We start from the raw sequence: 23737 nt of genomic DNA, 5'->3' as shown, positions 1-23737 counted from the left end.
TCCCTCGGTGAGAGGTTATAGTGCCCTGGAATACATGCCCATATTCTGTTGTGAATTACACATCTGAATTTGTCACAATATCATGATCCTAATAGGGAAATATCTTCACATTTGGTACACTGAAGCAGAAGAAAGCAAATTCCCCAGTAAAAGGGACACCATTTGTGAGGTGGACCATTCTTGTTTTCAGGAATGAAATGGACCAAATGGATGGAGGGATAAAGCATTGACCATAAACTGAAACCCGAATTACACCCAAAAATTCAGACTTGAAATTCAGTTTCTGCCACTTAGGTTACACCAGGTATTGTACTAATAGCCTTCTACTGAAATTAGGCTTGAAACAAAAGTGTACCAAACAGAAACAGCCTCACCTCAATGAGATAGTGAGAACACAAACTGAGAAGCTCCAGCAGCTGCAAATGACTCCCAGCTGCTAGGACGTCCTGTATCACCCCTGGTTCCAAGAGGATCTGTAAAGAAGAAAAGGGAAGGTTTGTCATCTGGAAGATGTACTTAGAGTACTTGTAGAATATATTAAAAGCCTTTGTTATTTCAGATATTTAAGTCAACATAAAGAACAGAATACAATAAAGCACATAGAAAAGTATTTACAGAATAGGGACAGATTTTCTAAAGATTTTCTAAAGAAAATCTAAAGATTTTCTAAAGTTCATCTGAATTTCCCAAAGGATTTTTAAACTTATTTTTGTTATTTTCTTTTTCCTGTGAGAGTCCCTAGGTCACAATAGCCCCTAAATCCTTTGCAACTAAATGTGTGCTGTTTAAGGAGGAGATTTTCAAAATAACAGAACCTCCTTTTGTTATCTGTATACTTAGATCCTTCCACATATACTGAAGAATCAGGCCAACAGAATTAACTATGAAGTCTACACTATCAGCATTATTCATGCATGTAAAACATATACAGTCTAGGAACACCCTGCCTATTCTGCATGGTGCCACTTCATAATTTTCCTAACCACTTTCTTCACTTTAGAGAGCAGGGCTCTGAAAGCACAATGAGCATGTTGCTGGGGAAGTGCCAGAAAGGGCTTGGAAACCAAGACTGATTATTCAGTTACTCGCTCACATGAAACTCCTACTCATTTCAATTAAAATCATGTACAGGCAGCAGTAAAGATAATTGGGCCACAGCTCACAGACCGCTGTCCTGGGGTCAGCTTGTTAGAGCATCCCTTTTGGGACACAAAAATGTCTTTGGGAATATGGACACTGGTCAACTTCTTATTAACAATCAGACTACAAACTACCTAGATTAAAATTTTTTTAAGTAGTGCAACATCCCCAAAAAACATCAGAAATGTATGAGAAAAATTAAATCTTCAAAGATGCTTGCTCTATTCAATTTTATCCTCGTACTTCCCCTGGCAACTTCGGTTTCACACCACATGAGGTCAGTCTCTCACTGCTCCACAGGGAAGCAAAGCTTGCTTTCAGATTCTTTTCTTTCTGCTCACACAATTCAGTTTTATCTCATAGCATCATTTGTATACCTCAAGTGCAGTTGAACAAGGAAAATGGAAAACAAAAGGGAAGATACTCAACTGCATCTTTTGTAGTTTAACTATTTTTGAGGGAAATGAAAAAAAGTGTATGCATTTCTTCAAGCAAAATCACAAAGTATCTCCAACATAATGGTTATATTAGGAGGAGGAGAGAAGGCAATTGATCCTTGCTTATATCAAGAACTCATTTACATCGAGTTCTGGCAGCATATGAAATCCTTAATGCTTGTGAAAATCACTACATTTATTAATACTAGGTTTTAAGTGTACATTATATGTCCTTTACACACTATATAAAACATGAAGGTTCTTTATCTAGCCAGAAATCCATGTAAGGATCTTACTGTAAATAAGAAGCAGGCCCAGCACAATCCAGGTTTTTGGCTGGTGCTACTGAGGTTGCTATGAATGATGAGAGGTAATTGAACAGAAAGTCAGAATTAATTTCAGTAACAAAAGTATCTCCTACAGACACAGATATTAAAAACAAACAAACAAAAGCATGTCGCTCTCAAGCATTTTAAAGTAAGAACTCAAAGTCAGACTAAACAAGCTGGTACAGACCTTGCAGTGTTTTTTATTCACATGATTGACACTGAGGAAGCTGCCATCCTCTGGCACATTACTTACTAAGTGTCAGCCAGAGAACCAGAACCCTAAGCAGATTAGTACCTTGTAGGCATAGACAAACTATATTTAACTGCAATAATATTAATGTATTTTAAAGCTACAGCAATCCATTTATAAGTAATACTAGTAGCACTATGAGATAAGAAGTAGGACAAGAGGTTAGGAGGGTGGCTGGCTACAGTTGAGAGATGATTTGCACAAGTCAGGAACAAAAGTTCTTTTCAAGATGGCAGATGTATTTCCTACACGGTCTTCTATTTTTACAGCCCTCCTTTACCATGCAAGTTATATTCTGCTGGGGAAACAGATTCATTATTGTGTTTCTCAAGATAAACTAGACTTTCCTCCATTATCACTTCACAGAACTTTCCTTTAAATGGAACTATCTGAACTTTTATTCAATACTCATTTGGATATAGGCAAAACCATCTATGCTAAATGTTCACCATCAGGAAACTACATGGTGGTAAAATCCACAAGGAAAAGGAAATGATAAGTAAAGAAGAAAATATTGCAAGCCTTCCTTCTACTGAAACTGGGGTAATTCATAATTATGCCACACCTGTGAACTTTTATACACTAAAGCAATTGCTTGGTTTTTATTAATTACCAGCATAGGTGTTTATGTTATACAGATCTTCCAGCTCAATACTAAGAGTAAATGCACATAAATACCATGAAATGCACACCACAAGCACACACAGTGACTGACACTGCTCTGCTTGTCTAACTCTCAAAGCAAGAGATCTGAGGTCTACAGAATGATGCCTATTGCAAATTAAGGACAGCGAAACTAAGGTCTACATTGGACTCACAATTTCAAAATTCATCATAAATTTTAGTGTGAAAAAAGAGAGAGAAGCTTAATCATTTTCTGCAATCCATCCTCGACCCAAGCATTATGAGGCATAATTACTGGGGCAGAAACTTAAGAGTAATCTGGACTCACCAAATTCAGACAAAAACTGCAACTTTCACCAGTGAAGAATGTACACAGGCTGTATTAGAACGGTTACTGTACTATTTTTACATTAAGATTAATTAGATGCAATTCAGGTACTGCACCTGGCTGCACCTTACAATCACCCCTCTACCCAATCCTTATTTCGAGGGGTTAATTTTCATTACACTTTCAACTTCTCTCTGGCATATGATGGTACCCAAGAAAATCCCCTTAAGCAACTTTTCCCTGCATACAACAGGCAGAACTTGTGATACATGAGTAACTTCCATTCCTAAGCTATCAAGCCTGACATACTGCTCGTTTTCAAGTTGATTTACTTTGACAAACTACTTTGCTCTTACAATGACTGTTTTCAAACAGGAAACCCTTTCCTCAAAGCTGCCTTTCTACTCTCCATCATGCCACAAACTCTCCCGAGAGGATGCATAAAATACAGTCTGGTCCCTACTATGGTCAGATCCACAGCCCAAGGGATCGAAGCAATGCAAAATCTGGCTCTGTGTAACAGAATGCTGAGGTCACAAGATCCAGAAAGGTATATTACAAAACTTCTTAGATCCACTATTTTTAGACATACAATATTAATCTGTCTGAAAACTTATCCACTTATACTGCGTGGATATATTGCATAAAGCTTCTCTTCAAATGCAAGAACTAGAAAATGTTAAATTAAACCTGACCTTGTAAAACACAGTACTGAGGCAGAAAAGGCAATTTTATAACAAGTCCCATTGTTACAGAAACACAGAAGCCTTAACATCCTGCCCCATACTTTTACCCTCCAGCCAGCCAGCAGTTCAAAACTAGAATTTATTCTCTCTTATTCCAAGATTTCTTCTTCCTTTCCCAACTCAACCTGCATCCCCCTCCAGCATCTTAGGACTCTAGGTAAGCATGGGCAAAAACTGATATAATATATCTTGCCTCTCTCTTCAATCTTCTTTGTGACTTGTGGCAACAGAGTGTATAAGAACCACCAACCTTCCTTAAGAACAACTACTCAGGCCTCGCCTCCACATTGTCCAGATCAAAAACATCCTTCTACTCTTTTAATGCCTCCTGAACCCACCCTCCTACAGCAAACAAAGCCCTATAGGCCTACCAACAAAAAAAAAAAAAAAAAAGTCAGAGCAAACAGAGCAATAACAGCCAAAAAAGAATGAGAAGAGCACTCCTCAAACTGTCCTTTCAAAAAAAAAAAAAAAAAAAAAAAAAAAAAAGAGCAAACAGAGCAACAACAGCCAAAAAAGAATGAAAAGAGCACTCCTCAAACTGTCCTTTTCAGCAAATAAACTAACAGCCTCAGGGAGAAGGTAAGATCCAGATTAACTGTCACATCTGTGGAGTCTCATGAGGCTTATATCTGGAAAGAACAACTAGAATGTTCTATTCCCTGAACACTGCAGGCCACTATATTCATCCACACATTTTTAAAGACACTGAACAATAGCTGCTTTCCGCCCAAGAAGACTAAACTGCATACCCAGAGAAAGATCAAGAGGTTGAAGATGTACTTTTATCACCTTCATTCCAGCTACTCATATATCCCCCATATTTTTCTCACTTCCATACAGCTGTTTGTGGGACAATGGAAAAGTGAGATGGTGGCATTATCCACATTAAAAATACACCAGTATTATGCTGTAACAGTAAGGAAATGTGCAGTCATATTTAATTTGGGAGAAAATAACTCTGCAAAAGCAGCACAGCAAACTATTGGCCTCTTAGTGCTTAATACCAAGTTCTCCTAAGTCCCATTTTCCAAGGGTAAGGAAATATGCAGCCCTGTCAGAAAATTCTAGAAAGTAAACTGAATGAAATTTAACAGAGAAAACAAGAAAAAAATGTTCTAAGATTCCTGCCACTGTGATGAAAAAAAAAATTCCTCCTTGACTCCATCTGCAGTGATCAGCATTTCAAACAAGACAGGCATCAAACACAAGTATCAGTTGTTTTTGCCTGATGGAGATGATTCTGTGTGCTTCAGAGCAATCAAACACCTTAACTTTTCTTTTAAAGTAATTTAGACTGCATTTCACTCTCAACCAGATAGCACTTCTGCCTGTCTCCCTGTTCATTCATGATTCAGTCGAATACTGAGCTCCTTGCACATTGATAAGTGCTGCTTCCAAAAAGTGAGCAAGGAAAGAATGTTCTAGTCCCTGCAGGCAACTGCCCAAAGCCCTGGCACACAATGTTTGGAAGCACTTGCTACAAAATCCAGATGTCTCATTAGCCAATGCCAGAAAGCATCACAATCAGCATTTCTGATACATCATAACATTTTTCCAGAAAATTAGAAGAAAATCCATGTTAAGTGCACAGCACACACATCATAAAATCATAGTGTTTCAATTCAGAAGGCACCCATAAAGATCATCCAGTCCTATCTTTCTGCTAATTGCAGGACTATCCAAAACTAAACACAAGTCCAGACACTCCTTGAACCCTGATAAGCTTGGTGTCATGACCATTTCCCTGGAGACACTGTTCCAGTGACCTGCCACCTTTTCATTATGTCCAGCCTGAACTTTCCTTGACATAGCTTCACACCACTATGAAGTACCACTACTATAATTAAAAAGGGTTTGGATAAGCAAGACTCCAAGCAAATTCACTATTCTTTGGGAAGGTATTTCATTACCTTAATCACTTTCAGCACTAGAAAAGCTCTCTTATCCCTAGCTAAATTCCTGTCTGGAGCAAATAAAGCAAATATTCAATTTTTTCTACAATTAAGTACATAAAGTGAGTTAATTAAAGCTCTGTATTAGTCTAAGCCTTTTAGGCAATCTCTAGCTGAACTGTGAACCCAGGACCTAGTAGCTATAACCCCTAGTGCTAGATACAGAAACAAGATTATCTTGAGAAGTGAAAAAGGAAGTGCCCAAGTATCAAATTAATATTTCTTGCTTTGAAGTTGCATTGAAAAATTATATTATGTATTTACAGTACGACACAGACCTGTTGTTCTCAGTTATCCATCACTTTGGCATATTGTCCCCAGCAGAAAAGAGCTGAATTCATTTTTGCTAGGGACAGCAGGTAATTTAATTGAATCATTTTAATCTAAAAGCAGCCAGTGGAACTGCTGTGCACAGGATGCAGAAGGTCACTTACCCAAGAAAATCAACCATCACAACACAGCTTTGCAATACACCTCCACCCACACAAGAGGATTAACGCAATAAGGGGCATTAAGATATTGACAGCTGCCTTACCCTGGTCTTAACTAAAAATGGCAGATGAAATACTGGTTGATCACCAGAAACACTGCCAGCATCAGATAAGGCAGGGAGTTGATAAGAGATTAAAGCCAATATTCTACAAAGAATCAAAGAAATTATAAGGAGAAATGTTGTCATCTTATTGCAAAAGTTGCATACCTTCTCAGTGATTGCTCATGGGCAGCTCCTCCCAGTCTGAAGATCCCAGTCTGAAGCATTTCAGTATGCATGGGACTCAGTTTGTATTTTTGTTGACTTAGGATCACAATCATCCATTGCAAATTAAAGCCAGTGCTCCTCTAATTTATCAGCCAGCTACACTGGCCTATTAATGGCTACCCCATTCCTCCAAGATTATGTCTCTTTCTAACAAACGAGTTAAAATTTTAAAAGGTAGTCAAGAAGAGTAGAAAACAATGCCCATGAGTCTCTGACACAGTAATTTACGCTCTTATTTTGACAGCAAGAATTATGAGCTCCAAACTTTTTGCCTAGAAATGCTTCTCTATAGGAGTATCCTAAAACATATCGTTTGTAAATTGATTGCACTTGATCCATCTTGCTTCCAAGGCACATCTGACACTCACAAAATGCCCTTGTGAGAAGAAAGGGTGAGTTATCTATTCACTGAGACTCCTACCTGGCCTTACCACTGCCAGCTATGAAGTAAAAGAGAGAATGACCTAAAAGCCCTTTTGGGAAGAAAGGATACAGCAACTACAACAGGAAAAGAGTCACCCAAGAAGGAGAAGAGTTGTATCTCTGAATTCTGAATACGGGGATTACTTAGTAAAATGCCTATGAACAAGATGAAACATATCTAAGACATTTTTTGCTGAAGATTTTATTATTAAAGGATTAGTGAGAACATACATGCGAAGAACAAAATAAAAATCTACTGCCATTCCTTTTGTCAGCCTGTATTTATTTCTGTAACAAACTTATTTCTTCGTAATTATTAAGGACCATAGTGATAGATTAGTTCAGTTGGAGACATATTATTTATCCTTGAGTTTTAAAACATTCTTTTCTTCTGAACAATCAATTTTTCCTATAAAGCAAAATATTTTCAACAGTAATTACAATAAGGTACTGTCTGCCTAAGTAGACAGGACAATGAAGGTTGTATTTGAAGTCCACAGGAAGACTTCAAATTAACAAAAAGATTAAGGATGACAAAGTTTAATTTCAGATGTAATGGTCATCCTAAAAATTAAATTTCTTCATTTTAGTAAATTTCCAAAACTTTAGATACCAAATACTGCCATCATGCAATATTAAGTATTTCCACCAGATGTCTCCAGCATATTAGTTTACACAGAAAGCTGCACTCAATTTGAAGTGTAATGCACCAAATATGTGTAGTACATTAAGGAAGTAAAGAGATGAAAGCTGCAACTAATTACTTATCTGTTTAGACATGGATATTTTAGGGAGTTCCACAGTGTTACCTAGGCAAACACCAATTTTTTGAACTAACATTTTAGCTAAATATGATTTTAAAAAATAGAAAAAATAGAGCTCGTCATTTTCACTTTTAAGAGGCACTTCAGATCATATCTTGATACCCATATTTTCAGAGCAATATAAGCTTGTATTTGGCATAATGACTTTTGGATTACTGAGAAATATTTTATTTGTCTTATAAAAACAGGAAGAGCTGGCAAACCAAGCTAAAGACAATTCTGTTTTCTGGACTCTCTGATATAAGCATGGAGTAATCCAGTTATTTATTAATAGCCTTTGTGGATTACTCCCACTCACTACCTTGAAATGTTCACCCAGATTCTGTCAGTCTGAGTCAGAACACAAGCAATGCTCAATACATACACAGTGCCAGGAGAGAATTCCAAGGATGAAAGGGAAACGACACTGCTAATTCTCAGACCCACATTTCACTGAGTTGTGCTTCAAAGGCATCTGTACATGACAACTCCTACAGAATCCTTCTCATTTGTCTGTGCATCAAAGTAGCACTTGGTGCATCTGACAGACACGACAGAGCCAGCCTCGCCTCATAATCACCTATATGTATGAGCAACTACACACGTGCACGTCTATATTTAACTCAGGAAACCCACTCACTTTTTTCAAAGTAGGCTATGCCTGAAAATGAGACTCAAAAGTCTCTAAAGGGCCAATGACAGAAGGTACACATTTCCAAGGGATCTGAGGATACTATCCTGGAAGCAACCTGGGGTCACTTGCTGGGTTACATAAAAGTCACAACCATCCTTTCAAAGGTTCTCAAAGTATTTTACACGGGTTGTTAGACTTTGGATTTTGCAGAAAATGGGGAATGACTCTAATCACAGCAGATGGGATGGGTCAGATAGAAATCAATTACAACTCGTCTTCTAAAATGATACTTTCATTTAACCAGAGTTTTCTCTTCAGAATAATAAACCTATAGTTTTAAATTACTAATATGATAATGTATAGGCACCTAACATTTTCATTTTTATCGAAGACATTAAATTTTTAACAAAAGCTTTCAACTGAAAGAAAAAAAAAAGCATACCAGTGACAAGTCAGGTACTGAGATCTTCAGCTAATTTACTAATATAGTATGGCATCTCTGTTTATTATTTATATCAAAGATATCTTTGAATAAATAATGTTTTCCAAAACAGCACAAACTCAATTTTTTTTCAAAGAAATTCAAGTGCTAGTCTCCAAGACCAGTGCTAAAGCATAACTGTTTTCTGGGCTAGTGACAAAAATAGTTCCTTTAAAACATGTAAATTTTCCCCCCTTATTTCTACTTGTTTCCTTTAAAAAGAAAAAAAAAAAAAAAAAAAAAACCCCCAAAAAAAAAAAAACCAAACACATAAGGCTTATACTCCATTCACAGTATGGAAGCAGATGCCTTAAATTTTTACAACCCAACAACTCTTCAGCATATCATAGCATGGATTTAAGCCTTCCTTTCAAAATTAACTAATAAACGTCACTAGTGCGTCAATGGGCTCAAATACCGTAGTGATATTCCAGAAATAGTTTGGTTATCTAGAATTTTAAAGTACAGACCAAAAATAGCTGAGTGTTCTGAGCTCACTATCCATGAACTCTGAACTGAGACAAAGTCACACAGCAACACTCTCCAAGCATGCAGTGCAGAGATATGGCAGGTCATAAATACTTTCCTCTTCTTTCCTCTTTTTTTTTTTTCTTTGGGGGGATTTTTTTGGCAAGAGGCAGAGGGAAAAGGAGCATCACTCTGCGTTTTCTGAAGTACCATAATGAATGGGGCAAAATGAAGATGTATAGTATCTATAAGGATTTACAAAGATATCTCAACTGCATCTGTCCAGAGAGTAAGTGACTACTTTTCCCCTCAATTACATAATTTGTCAAACACTGCAGAGTTTATGAATATTTATTATAAGGGAAACACTTTACTTTTAATTTCGCAAGCAGATTCAACTCACATTATGATTTTATGAATAGTCAGGCAACCATAAAAAGGGCTTGCAAGCCCTACATGGTTCCCTACCTGACAATGATGCACATAAAGCAGTTTTTATTAAACAATCCTTCTAAAGAAAAATTCCACCACAGTACACAAAAATTAAGGTCTGTTAAATCAAAATAGCTTGTACTGAGCAGTGCACAAGAAAAAGATCTTCTAGTGTCTCTAAAAAGGTCATACTCAGTTTTCAATGCAGTTGCTTTTGCTCATGTTTCTTAATTTGAAGAACTGTACAATACCTGTCCAGTATATGCAAAGTCCAGGGCTTGTTTTAAACCAAGGCTTGTGACACCATGTAAATTCACCTCATCAGCTTCACTCTCAACCATGCAGAGACTGAACATCGCCTATGAGAAAAAACAGAAATGCCATTAAGCAATTTTGGATAAGAATTCCAAATAGCAGCAGCCTTGAGAGTCAGAATGAGATCTATACCAAGCTTTCAGTAACACCACAGCAATCAATCTTGTAACTGAGTCCTTTTATCATTAAAGAAATACAAAAACTTATTCTAGATAAACTGAGATAAATCCTTTTCTTCAATCTATATATACTTCTTAATTAAGTAATTCAGGTGAAATCAGTGAGAACAGTCAAACAAAAAGGTATTACTCAATAAAAAAGGTAACTGGACTCTGGGAAAATAATAATTTACACAAGTGCCACTAAAAGCAATACTCAGGTACAGTATCATTGTATATAAGAAGGAGCAATAACCCATACACAATTACTTGAGAAGAAGGGGCAGTCAAAACAGTATTTTATAAGCAATCCTTATTAAATGAGCATCTCAGACTGGAACATGAGCAATGCAGTAGTCAAATTATTAAATGAAGAGGAATGATGGAGATGCAGACACCCAAACTTACAATCTCCCCTTACTTGTTACTGCCTCAGTTTCTCATATCATAAAGTCTAAGCTGAAGACAGGAAAAGTGCTATGGAATTTCCCTGAATATACCACTGAGGAGAGCAACTCTCCCTTTCATCCAGATCATTTGTCTTCAGTGTCTCTTGGAATGAAGCAATCGTACTCAGTCTCTTGAATCCTTGTGAGAATCTTCTCATCTTCATTAAACTTCTTTGCCCTTCACTCTTCCCTCCCAACCTGTACTCCTGCTACACTACCCCTACTTACCACTCCTTCTCTACTTACCACCCATTCTCCATTCTTTGGCACCCTCCCACACTTTTTTAACAAAATACACCGCTCAGAGTTTTCAAACAGTAAACTGTGAACAAATAAACTGAACAGTGGCCATCTGCCACTACTAAAGAAAGTCTAAACTTACCCCCAGTAGGTTTTGTGCTATACTCAATGTCTTTAGGGAGGCTACCAAACTACACCTTGGGGAATTCCAGTAACAAAGCACTTCTCATGGACATAACCCCTGCTACGTTCTTTCTATACTCTGGCTGATACCTGCAGAAGCTGAGACAGTCAACCAGCTCATTGGATTTCATATATGCAATCTGTCCACCAAGCAGTGCTGAATTTGAAAGGAAAAAATAAGCCCTACCCTCTCCAACTATTTAGCACATAAGAATGACTACACCATCTTTACCCAACTATTCCATGTTTCACCTAAACTGAGGTGGCATCAAGAACTGAGTGCTTCCTACAAATAAGTAATTTCTTCAGAAAATATTAGTACTTTTCATAATTAAAACACAATAATTTGGCATAAATCTGTTTCCTGGAAATCATCCAAAATAAACAAGAATTACATCCATCATACAGTCATTCCTTCTGATTTTGCAATTTCTGTTGAATTAAAGTGATACCAGGGCTTCTTCCAAACTGGCAACAGAAAAGAAGCAAGAAATACTTTAAGAGCTTTACCAAACAAATACAGTAAGACAGATCCATGAAATATATTTAGGGAAAAAACCAAAAAAACTTCTAACAAGTTCAGCCACATTTCTTATCCATTAAAAATGCAATCAGAAGTGGATATTTTGTTGTCATCTAATAGCTAATGTGAGGCTTCAGAGCTTGCCAGGAGCTGTAAGGTACTCATCAGCCACCTACTCTTTGGAAAAGCTGGCCTGCAGTCGCTGTCTGGGAGAGATAAACTTCAATTCTCAGAAATTCACTACTAGATAAATATTTTGGAAAATACTCCTTTTACACACCAATTCCTGAATAAATAGTAAAGTCTCAAAGCAACAGCTGTCTGCTGAGGGATAGATTTGCACACCTTCTGTATGCTCAACCCCGTCACTGACTACCTGCAGAAAAGCTGGGAATGCTGAAAGGTAAAAGATGCTCTGTGCCCTCCAACCATGCTACATTAACAACCACTACAGACCTGTGCACAGGAACCATCTAAAGGCAGTGTGGCTACTAATACAGCTCTTATTCTGGTCAAGGGATAATATTCCACACAATGAGTTAAGCTTACAAATACAAAGAAACACTTAACTGAATCATATCTGTAAACCAGGAATCATTCCTATATGACTTCTGTGTACATTTACTAACTTTACCTTAAGGAGATTGTTTTAACACAGAGGTTCCAACATGGTCTTTACACAGGGTTTATTACTACACCTAACTTAGCAAACTCAGCAGGATCAGACACTAACTCAGCCACTGTCCATAATCACCCACAGTGACAGTAAGAAACAGTAAGAAACACAGCCTCCAGCAGAGCTTTGACCCCTGCCAACTTGCACTCTCCCAGGCAATGCCCAGACTGTGGTCCAGGAGGTATCTCAAGCCATGGCTGTTCCAAATAGGCAGCACAGACAAAGCCAAAACGTTCACAGAGGTTTAGCCATATTGTCATAAGCCATGTTATGCCAGTCTTTTTAGGGCCAGAAAACAAGCCTTCATTCACCTTATTTATAACTACAAATATACAAAAGTCTAAGAATGCAGTGGGCTATCAGAACTGTAGCTTCCAGTAAGATGCAAAACTGTGGCTTTGTGGAGAATCATGCAACAGTCTGAGCTGGAAGGGACCATAAAGATTATCTAGTTCCACCCCCCCTGCCAGGGACTGAGGCACCTTCCACTAAGCCAGCTTGCTGTTGAAAGCCCCACCCAACCTGGCCTTGAAGACTTGCAGGGCCAGGGCACCCACAAATTCTCTGGTCATCCTCACAGTACAGGATTTCTTCTAATATCTAATCTAAACCTACTCTCTTCCACTTAAACTGAAAGCCTTCTCCTATCACTACATGCCCTTATCACAAGTCCCTCTCTAGCTTTCTTGAAGATTCTCTCTACATAATGAAAGGACACACACCCTGAATCCTTCTCTTTTTCAGGCTGAACAGACACGATTCTCTCAGCCTTTCTTCACAGGAGAAGTCCTCCTTCTAATCAGTTTGGTGGCCTTCTTCTGGACTGACTCCAATAGGTCAAAGTCCTTCCTATACCGAGGACCTCAAAGCAGGATGCAGCACTCCAGGTGGGGTCCCATGAGAACAGAATAGAGGGGGAAAATCCCCTCCCTTTCCCTGCTGGCCACGCTGCTCTGGATGCAGCCCAGAACATGTCTGGCTTTCCAGGCTATGAGTGCACATTACTGGCTCACGTCCAGCCTCTCATCTCCCATCACCATCAGGTCTCTCTCATCAAGGCTGCTTTCCATGTGTCCATCCCCCAGCCTGCCTTAATACCAGGGTTGCCTGGACCCAGGTGCAGCAGATTGCACTTGGTCTTATTAAGCCACAGGAGATTCCCATGGGCCCATTTCTAAAGCTTGTCCAGGCCCCTCTGGATTCCATCCCATCCTTCAGGTGTGTTAACTGCAACTCCCAGCTTGGTGTCCTCTGCAAATCTGCTAAGGGTGCACTCAATCACTTGGATTAAGGTATTAAATAACACTGGTCCAAATACAGACTCCTGAGGGACACCACTTGTCACTGATGCCCACCAAAACTCTTAAGCCATTCACCTCTGGAAGCAACTGTCCATCTACCAGTCCCCTCACTGAATCCATCTCTCTCTAATTTAGAGACAAGGATGTTGTGGGAGACTGGGTGAAAGACCTTACAAAAGTTCAGATGATGTCTGTAGCTAGTTCTTCCCTTGTCCACTGGGGTAGTCATACATCAAATATTCTGTGAAAGTTTTTGAAACTGAATAGGAACTATATCTATTTTTCAGGAAACAAGGCCAAAGAATTTGATCAAAAGACAATGCCTGCAATGGTCCTCAGACAGTTCACATCCAGCTGAACTTGATTAGCCTCCAGGAAAGTAGTCTCCCACTTAAATGAACTTTGTACTGCGCACTGATCCACGCTGCCTTTACCAGCAGGCAAATTTCCTTGTTAGCCTGACAGTTTTTGAGGTTCAATCCAGCATGAAAAAAAAAATCTGCTCTACCATAGGCAGAAGTTGAACTCAAACTCAGCCTTTAATTTGCACTCCTGTACCTCTATATTGTACTTTCAGCTGTAAAAAAAATATGGACCATTACATTGTGATTTGAAACTTCACCAATATCTGGAGAATGAGTTATGGTTGAGCTGTTAAACTCCAGTTTCAGATGCATCCCTGAAAACACTCTGAGGTTTTGTGAGCTTTTGTGAGCTTGTAAAAGCATCAGTCATGCTTTTAATACAAGGCTACTAGCCTACTTTATTTTTCCCTTGGGTACATTAAAAACCAATAAGATAAATATCTCAGGTGAATGCAGAAATGACAGACAAGAAAAACAAATTAAATACAAAATATTTGGACAAATGCACTACTCAAAGTCAACCCTATCTGAAAAGCTATCAAATTTGACTAAGCATGAAATGTTAATAATGTTATTTATTGGTGTAATTCAACAACGCTATTATACTTTATTTAAAAACATTTCAGCTTTAAATAAAATCTATTTGATCATGCCTCATTTCTGCTTCAAGACCTTCAAGAGACTTGAAAGTACAAGTTGCCACTGTTATCCAATGATCCTTTTTATAATAAAACCCACTGATGAGACGACTTACAATTTTTTCTAGCTTCTTAAAAATCCAGATCTTGTTCTGCCACCCAATCATATAATTAGGCAACATTGTGGTAAATAGATTGATTGTTTACATTCTTATATTTCAGTTAAGATTTTAAGTAAGTAAACCAAATCCCCCAATGCAAAGTAAGTACAATCCACTTGCCATTTTTTGGCAACTGCTCCAAAATTCAGCTCTCAACATGCTGACACAAATGGATGTATTCCATTTGTGGGATTCCACCTGAGGTCACACTTATTTCAGATGCTATGGATTTGGATGGCCTTATTTTTGTGAGGCAGGCAGATACTTTATTAGCTCCTCTTTTTGGAGGAAGGAAGGAATCAACCCTCCATTCTTCTTCTAATCTTGGCCTGAAACAGAAACAAAGCTACAGAATAAAGCTTTCTCCTTTTCCCAAAGGAAAAAGAAAACAAAACACACAATCCTTAGATAAAAATATTCAAGGCATAAAAAAATTCTCAGACTCTTGAAAACGTGACTTCAAAGAAATGTGGCAAGATGGTGAGCATTTAACACAGAGCACGCCTGTAGTTTCACAACTTGGCCTTGAGCAGTCACAGGCACCTTTATAAAAACGTTTTCTTATACAAATACAGAATACAAAAGACAACAAAAGCTCAAAACTGAATGACACAAAACCACAGGGTGTACAGACTTAGATGTGATCAGATCTGATGCAAACAGGCAAAGTTGTCAAAGATGTTTAGCACAGTCATTGTGTCTGACTTTCCATGCTGAGCATGTTGTTTAACTTTCAAAAGCAAAATGCACAATAGCTGTAAAATAACACCAAATCAGAATAACGTATTACTGTTAAAATGTCCAGATACATTGATTTTACCAATCAGGCAGCACTGCAGCAACATATATGGACTCCTTCACAACATACCACTTCAGGAACAGATACGTGGGTAACAGACACACAAGATGTGTGTCAAAATCCCCAAAATACAAATTGCTCACTGTCATAATGGTGACATACAAATTGCTCCTTGCCTTTGAGTCATTTTCTTACTTACTCAGGTGTTCCATATCCATGAGATTAATGAGCTTTTCCTCATTTGTACACATCAACCTTACAGCCACGTCAGTCATAGCAAACAGCAAACGATCACAAAACAACCAACAAGTTAAGTTGTATTTTAAACAAGCAAATTTTGTCAGTGTATTGCACTTAGTGGCCTTTTAAAGGCAAGAAACAGAATCAAAACATGCAGTGTCAGGAGACAGGTAAATTATGTAAAATGAACAAATGGTTGTGCTTTATGCTGTTAAAAAGACAGCACTGTGACTGAAATTATAACTACTTGCTGTGACCTGAGGCTTTCACGAAATACCCTCCCTCTTCAACCAGTGAAGAAGTACATGGTACCAGTGCATAGCATAGTCTCTACAATATCTCAAAGTTCCCTCAGCAATATTGTGAAGAGACATTCATCACTATTCCATTTTTGTTTGATTCAACTTTAAATGCAACATTCGAAAGAAATGTAAGTTTTCAAAAACAGGCAAGTAAACTGAGCTTGCTACAGCAACCTACAGTAACTCCAAGAGTAACATTTGCTCCCTCTGATTTCTCAAACACTGCTTTGGTAACAACCAGCAGCCCTAAATCCAAGTGCACCATAACACAAACAAACATTTGGAACTTCCCACCAAAGCATAGCTCTGACCTACACAAATTCTTGTTCAACCACAGACTTAGCTGCACATTAATAATGTCCTGGGATACTTTAGAATTACCTCCACTAAGCAAATTAATTGCTAAAGAACTGATCAATGAAGTCACCAAGGTTTTCCTTAGCTATCCATCTTGTTGTATTGAATTTTCTAAGTCATTAACACTATCTAGTATTGTTTTACTCTTGAAAGAGCTGATTTGTCATCTCAAATTTTTGCCTCCACAATTAAACGATACCGACTTGAGTTCTCCTAAAAATGATTTTAAAATAGATAGGCATTTTCATTAAGGGCAGTATTTTATTCAAATTCATTTCCCACATCATATGGGGAATGCACTTAATTTCACATTCATCTTTTCCATAGCCTTTTTTTGTGGGAAATTGATTGTACTTCTCATCTTGGGCATCAGAAAAGCTATGAAGAAAGTAAACCTACACTTCACAGACGTCAGATCAATTTCCCACACTGCTCAGGGAACTCAGTTATGATGTGATACCTCAAGATTGTTTTCATTTCATGTCTAACTTTAAGCCTGTGAGAAATCTTACTGGCATCAATGATCTGTTGATCAGCGACACATTCTTTCTGATTTGGGACCTTAGCTTATCTGTCACTTGGGCTACTAAGTATCCAGTCCTGACATACTCTTTTCTATCTGGGCTATAAACTTTTTCAGGCCAAAACATTACACTTTGCAGTCTGTATTAAAAATAGCAATTCCCTGTTCATGTAACAGTAATATTAAATAAATAAATCATAATCTATTTCATCTACTTTGTTCTAATACTCCTGAAATAACCTTTGGGTGTCCTTAGCTTCATGTCCTTATTCTTCATTACATAAGCCATGTCATTTTTCCTTTGCTGTTTTCACCTATCACAACAAAAAAGAATACATTCAGAATCTATGAACAGGAGTCAAAATACTGCTTTGACAGATGACCATGCCCACATCAAATATCAACTATGCTCTAGATGTGCAATGTATACTTATCCAAATAACCAATTTAATAGGTGAATGTTTCTTTACAGCATGTAAAAATGTGCCTTGTTCTTCCTGTAACTAGCTTTGTTTCCCTCCCAGTTCAAGCTGTCTATCCTAAATCAATCATCAGCCAATCAGCCATGTCCTCTGGAGTCTCTTGAACACTGAAAAACATATCCATCAATACCCATTGCATGAAATATGATTAAGAGGCTCATTACACAATTCTTCTGAAAAAAAAGTTCTACATAAATTCACAGAAAAATGTCACATAACATCAGTCACTGATAACTGAGCCTACAGTAATTCATCTGCTCTATGAAATTTACCTAAATATTGTTTTTTAAGCATTTGCCAAGCAACTAAAATGAATCCCATGAATTGGAAAGGTCAGCTATCATTCATAGTTTAAGAGAATATATAGTTAAAGAAATAAAACTGAGCAGCAAATTATACAGTTTTATGCACAGTATTCAAGTGTCACGTATTACCATTAGTAAAGCAAATTCCACTGAACCTTCAGTGTTTCTTTTAGTACTTCACTGTCAGACAGTGATACATAATTACATGGCCCCAAAGAGCTCACCAAATCAAGGATATGTAGAAGGCACTTGTTATGTCACACTCTGGATACAAAAAGATATCCTTTTCTTGGTATCGTTCAAAATAAGTAATGAAAATTGCAATATAGAACTACCCTACTGTTTAGAGAAGCTAAGGATGTGAGATTTTTTTTTCCTGTTTGTGTATTGGACATTCCATCAAGAACAAAGTAATTTTCTTGGTTGTAACAAGGCACAGGGTCTTTATTCCTAGTCAAAATAAAAACTTCAAGATTAAAAAAAACCACAACCCAAAAACCAAAACAAAAAACCCCAAAACAATAACAATAATAAAACAAAATCAAACAAACAAACAAACAAAAAAAAACTCAAACAAAAAAAAAAATCCCCAAAAATGTGTTGCTAGCAAGATATATCCTTGATTGAACCTGCATCAAACATAATTCATGTTTTGATAGTCAGAGTTTAACAGTGCAATGTGTTCTTCCCCAGAGCTCTGCTTAGGTACACAAACATAATTTAAGCCACATGGAAAAAGGAACTCTGTTCATGCTACTTATGTAGCATGCTACTTATTATGAGTTGCTGCATCATCACTAAAAACACTCATATTCAAAATCTAAGTAGTGCCGTAAAACCAAAATAATTCTACAATTTTCATGTGCAATTTGGTATCAGAATTAAAAAAACACACAAAACTGTGAACTATTACATATACAGTACAGTTATTAGTTCCAATATTTCAAACGGAATAAGTCACCACAGGTGGTCCTGAATATCAAGATTATTGTTTATTTTATGGCAGATGCAAGAAAACTGAATTGCAAGGACACTGCCGTGCAAAGCACTCCATAAAACTCCAGTAATGTACAGTCTGTCCTAACAATAGACACCCATAAGCAGGCCTGCCTTTTGGAGAATAAAGAAAGCAGCATAACTAAAACCAGATTTTTTTTCCCAGCATTTCCAGTCAAGCACAGAAAAGCATGAGTCACATTTGCAAATTTTGGCTTAAATTGGTTTAATGCTTCCCAGTGAATGCATAAGCCTATTGTTCACGTCCTTCGATTATTTTAGCAAGTGATATCAAAAGCAAGCCCAGAATAAAATTGCAATAAAAGTCACTTAGCTCTTGAACTAGCATTTTAACTACCACAATACATTTAATTCAGGAAGCAAATCTTCTTGTGATTTTTTTTTCCTTCTCCAAGGAAAAACCATGATCCAAACTTGGACACCTTTAAGGGACTTCATTTTAAAAACATATTTCATACAATACCACTAGAACAAGTGTCCCACCTTAGTGAATGCAGGCTCTAATATCACAGTTGTACAGCAAGGCTTAATCTAACAGAACTGTAGTAACAATCTTGGTTGTTATTATAATTACCCTTTCAAGAAGCCATTTATATAATGGGATGGGAATGTCATTAGACACTGACATCCAAATGTTCCAAGCAATAGTAAACTATGGCAATTACTTCTATTTTGCATCCTAACTGCAAAACCATACTTGTTATGTGAGAAGTCTAATGCTGAAATTTTAAATGGTTCATTTTATGACAGTTTGCACTAGATATCTTCCCTATCTGGCCCATTTTATGAGGGTTTGAACTAGATAACCTTCATATCCTTTAAAATAATTCTATTTTTCATTCATTATGATTCTAAATCTTATTTTCCATTAAAAATATAGTACAATTTTGCTAAGTAATATCCTTAATTCCCACCAACATATTTATTAAACTCTTTTATACAAAAGCAAAGTAATAAACCAGCTTACTGACTACTTTTCTTTGATTCTTTCATACCCTTCTACTGATATAAACCTAAAAAAGTAAACAAACACTAACAATTTGCAAAATAAAAGAAGAATGACTTGACTAACCAAGCTTGTGTTAATGTTGCAGTCATTTGTCACAGTAGTTTTCATCATCAGCTAAGCTCTATCCTCCATCAGCTATTTCCTTTGGAACAAATGCCTCTATAAAATCATCTCTTCACTTTATTTTTAGTTGCCTGCACTTGACCATGCTCATTTATCCTTTGGCTTTCCCTTCAACTCTAACAAACAAACCCCTTCTGAGCTAACAGACCACAACAACATTAATTTAATTATTCTCATAAATCCTCCAGGCTGGATACCTATTCCTTCTTGGCTGAAATCTAACCCTGACAAGGTAGATTAAGTGCTGGGTACAAGAGCTCCTGAAAATGCAGATGAACATTTAATAAGTTGTCCTAATATTACTAATTTTTATACAAAATGGGCTTTGTGTACATTTGTTGCCTATTTGCATAACTGGCACTCTGTGGCCCTGGAAGGGCAGGTTATTTAATCAGTAGCTAAGAATGTTCTACATGTCTGAGGAGATGGTAATTTGATTTTTGCACACATACACACACAAACTTGTGTTCAATACATACAGAAGTAATGGATACAACCTAATGGTGAAGAGTATGTTATGCTGCGCTGCAACCACTGCTTTTTCACAATGTGGATTCACAAAAAGCTTTCGACAGAGGCCTTTAAATGCCTGGAAGGCAAACTAGGCAAGAGAGAAAAGAGGAGAGATCTTTGCTTGGGTGACTGAATACATAAAACAGTGAACAAGGAAAGATGGGACAGTTTTCACAGGGAGTGATGATTCCTGTGGAGCAACTCATGTTCAACATCTGCAGAGCAGTTCTGGAAAAGGGCAAGAGCAGTACAGGTACAAAGTCCATTGAGGCAAAGCTATGCAAAGTAGTAAAGGCATGGATAATGTGATAAACTGCAAAAGGATTGCATGGAATAAGCAACTGGCTTCTAAAATGGCAATTATAAAAATGAACATATGAGTTTAATAAAAAATCATCCCAGTCCTCAGCAATAAAATTTTTTAAAAAAATTTTTAAAAAGGTAATCAAAGTTTAGAATTTTTATTTTTTTTTTGCAAGAGACAACAAAATAGAATTCAATCCTATGCTCATACAAAAATTTACACCTTGCCTTCTGCATGCAATTCCCTTACCCTCAGCTCACAAAACATACCAGAGCTGTCAAAATTTTGGAGAAGGGCAAGAAGCTTCCTCAAGCATCCTGCACAGCTTCCATTTAAATAGCATCTGATTAAGACAAGTTTCCAGCCTGGAAAAGAGATGATTGAGTGACATGAGAGGGACCAACGGTTATCTTTTCCAGTAGAAGAACTAGAAGGAAACAAATTAAACTGGCAGAAATCAGATTGACTATAAATAAAAGTACATCTTCACACAGCAGGCAGTTGGCCACCCTGTAAGGTGGATGAGAAATCTTACAGACCCAATGGGAAAGGAGATAAAATCTCAGAAGAAAGACCTACTCCTGAATAGACAGGAATCACACCCTGCTCTGAAATGTCCCTGAGACAAAAACAGCTGGAGAATTCTCTAGAACACACCATATACACTTAGCCTGGATTTATTATTTTTTATCAGATATCACAAACAGCTGCTGCTAAAGCAAGGAGCCGATGACTCAACTGGGTGTGGCCGTCTTGTGCTCTCACCTAAGGCTGCTAAGGCATCTCTCTCCTTTGAAGTATTACCTATCAGGTAGCAGATTGAGAGGCAGCTTGATCCATTCATCACTCACACATTAGGTCATTCAGTGAGAGGCTTGGGATTTAGAGAAGTTTTTGATGTCTAAAGTTTGCAAACCGGCTGACTCAAGCAGACTAACTCTTGCCAAAGATAAACAACCAGCAGCACTTTACAAAGCTGTTCAGGACAGTCAAATGCAAAGGTTCCACTGCTTAAATCCAACCTTTCACAAGATTCACTGCCTACAGTGACATGAATTCAATTAGCCAATATTGTATTTCAGTCTACTGAAATGAAGATAATAAAAGGATGTAAAACAATGACACTGTTGACAATGAAGCAGCTGAAGAAATTATTAAAATAAAGGTATCTCCTCTAAACTTCAACAAGCATGTTGTGAAACACAAAAGCCAGAACTGCATTGCAATGGGTTCTTATACAAACAAAGGAGACTGGAACACTCCCTGAGGGGGTATCTAAAAGAAAAATAGCTATTTCAAGAATGTTAAAAAATTCTAACACCTCTCTGTCTCTTTTGTTGGATACTTCTTATGTTATCAAAATGGTATGTGGGTCCTAGTCACTGAAGCTTAAATAGATATGCTGCCCAAATAATTCCCTTGGGTATTTTCAGCTTCACTACACCCACAGAATAATGTTATTTTTCCCGAGATTGTGTAGGAAGATACTGACAGAGACTACAAGATATACAATAGCATTTACTGCATCCAACAATGTTCTGTAACAAAGGACTTCCTCACCAGACTATAGAGACTGAGAAGAAAACAGGTACAAAATGCTTCTCTGCCACAGACCTGCCCCAATAAATTGGTCTTCATGGGCAAACACTAAGCCATATAGAAATGCAGCTGAGCCCAGCCCAAATTCAGAATACTTGTTATGGCAGCACTGCAAAATTGAACTGAGGTAGCCTGAAGCAAGCAAAGAACATAGTAAAGAAATGGACAACCAGAGGAACATGGCTGTAATGACTCCTTTCTCTCCTGGTTTTAAACTGAGAGAATGCATCAACTCAGTAGCCAAACACCACATGTTCTTATCACACTGATCTGAGACAGTGAGCCACAGCCTGCTATGGCCTATCTCACTAGCTGCAGAGTTGATTTTCCCATATACAGCCATGTGCACACACTTACCATACAGGCACTTCAAAAAAGGAAAAACAAAAACTCAAGATGATACCACAGCATATTGTCAACTATCCAACACTGACAGAATTGCAATTAATTAATTCATGAACTATGAGAATTGCAACAGAAACATATTTACGCAGACAGAATAACAACTGTTGGGAATTTGAACACAGCATTCATTAAAAAGAAGATTCTTGTAGATGTTTTTGTCAGCACCAACACTGCTGAGCTGTGGGAATTCTATCTGCAGCAAAGAAAAATTGCTTCAGAACCTCACAGAATAAAAACTCATTAAATACAAAGATAAGGATGAACAAAATAAAATCACCCAGATCCATTTCCTTCTTTTTCATTTAGAAAGAATATTAAAGTAGTTATTTAGAAAGCTTTAAAAAGTTTGCAAACCATTTTTGTATATACTCCAGAAGTAAAAGAGTTGGTTCAGATGAACATTATAAAGAACACCCCACACCTGTCCAGGCTATATTACTTCCAGTGCTTTGATTTAATTTAGTAAAACAAATGAAATGCCTATATCAAACAATATTTTGAGAAGTGAAGGAATATGCAGCTTTCTTGACACTCAACTGTAACTGGATTACTGAATAATTAGTAGTAACATTCTAATTTGTATTTAAACCTTTATAATATCCTAGTAATTTAACTCCTTTCTTTCCAGGCCTCCTCCTCTTTTAGACAAGTTCCTTTCTTTCTAATGAGAAGCACTCAGCCCTGAGTTCTCACTCTCAACAGTGGGCATATAAGTAACATGTTCACAAAACCAGGCAGACCCAAGACCTCCCTGGACAGCCCATTCCAGTGCTATGCTACCCCCAGTGGAAAGTTTTCCTCAGGTTGAGGTGGAACTTCTCTTATTTAAATTTATGGCCATTGCTCCTTATCCTGTTTTCCAGGAAGGAAGTTCAGAAGCAGCCATACCTATCCATATGTGGCTTGGGGCTAGGGAAGGACTACAAGTAGAACTACTGTT

At 37.5% G+C, this 23737-nt stretch overlaps 1 protein-coding gene across 2 annotated transcripts in view; it reads right to left on the bottom strand.

Moving 5' to 3' along the window:
* KLHL32 (kelch like family member 32) overlaps positions 1 to 23737 on the bottom strand; it is a 119291-nt gene that overhangs the window by 61255 nt on the left and 34299 nt on the right. For both annotated transcript variants that reach the window (XM_041478196.1, XM_041478197.1), the window contains exons 4-5: positions 10062 to 10169; positions 375 to 473 (exon numbers count right to left, since the gene is read on the bottom strand). In XM_041478196.1, the coding sequence (XP_041334130.1) occupies positions 375 to 473; positions 10062 to 10169 (207 nt within the window). The remainder of the gene's footprint in view (positions 1 to 374; positions 474 to 10061; positions 10170 to 23737) is intronic.

Source organism: Pyrgilauda ruficollis, unplaced genomic scaffold (genome assembly GCF_017590135.1).
Source record: "Pyrgilauda ruficollis isolate IOZ18807 unplaced genomic scaffold, ASM1759013v1 scaffold43, whole genome shotgun sequence".
Lineage (NCBI taxonomy): Eukaryota > Metazoa > Chordata > Aves > Passeriformes > Passeridae > Pyrgilauda > Pyrgilauda ruficollis.
This window is presented reverse-complemented; position numbering and strand designations above follow the sequence as displayed.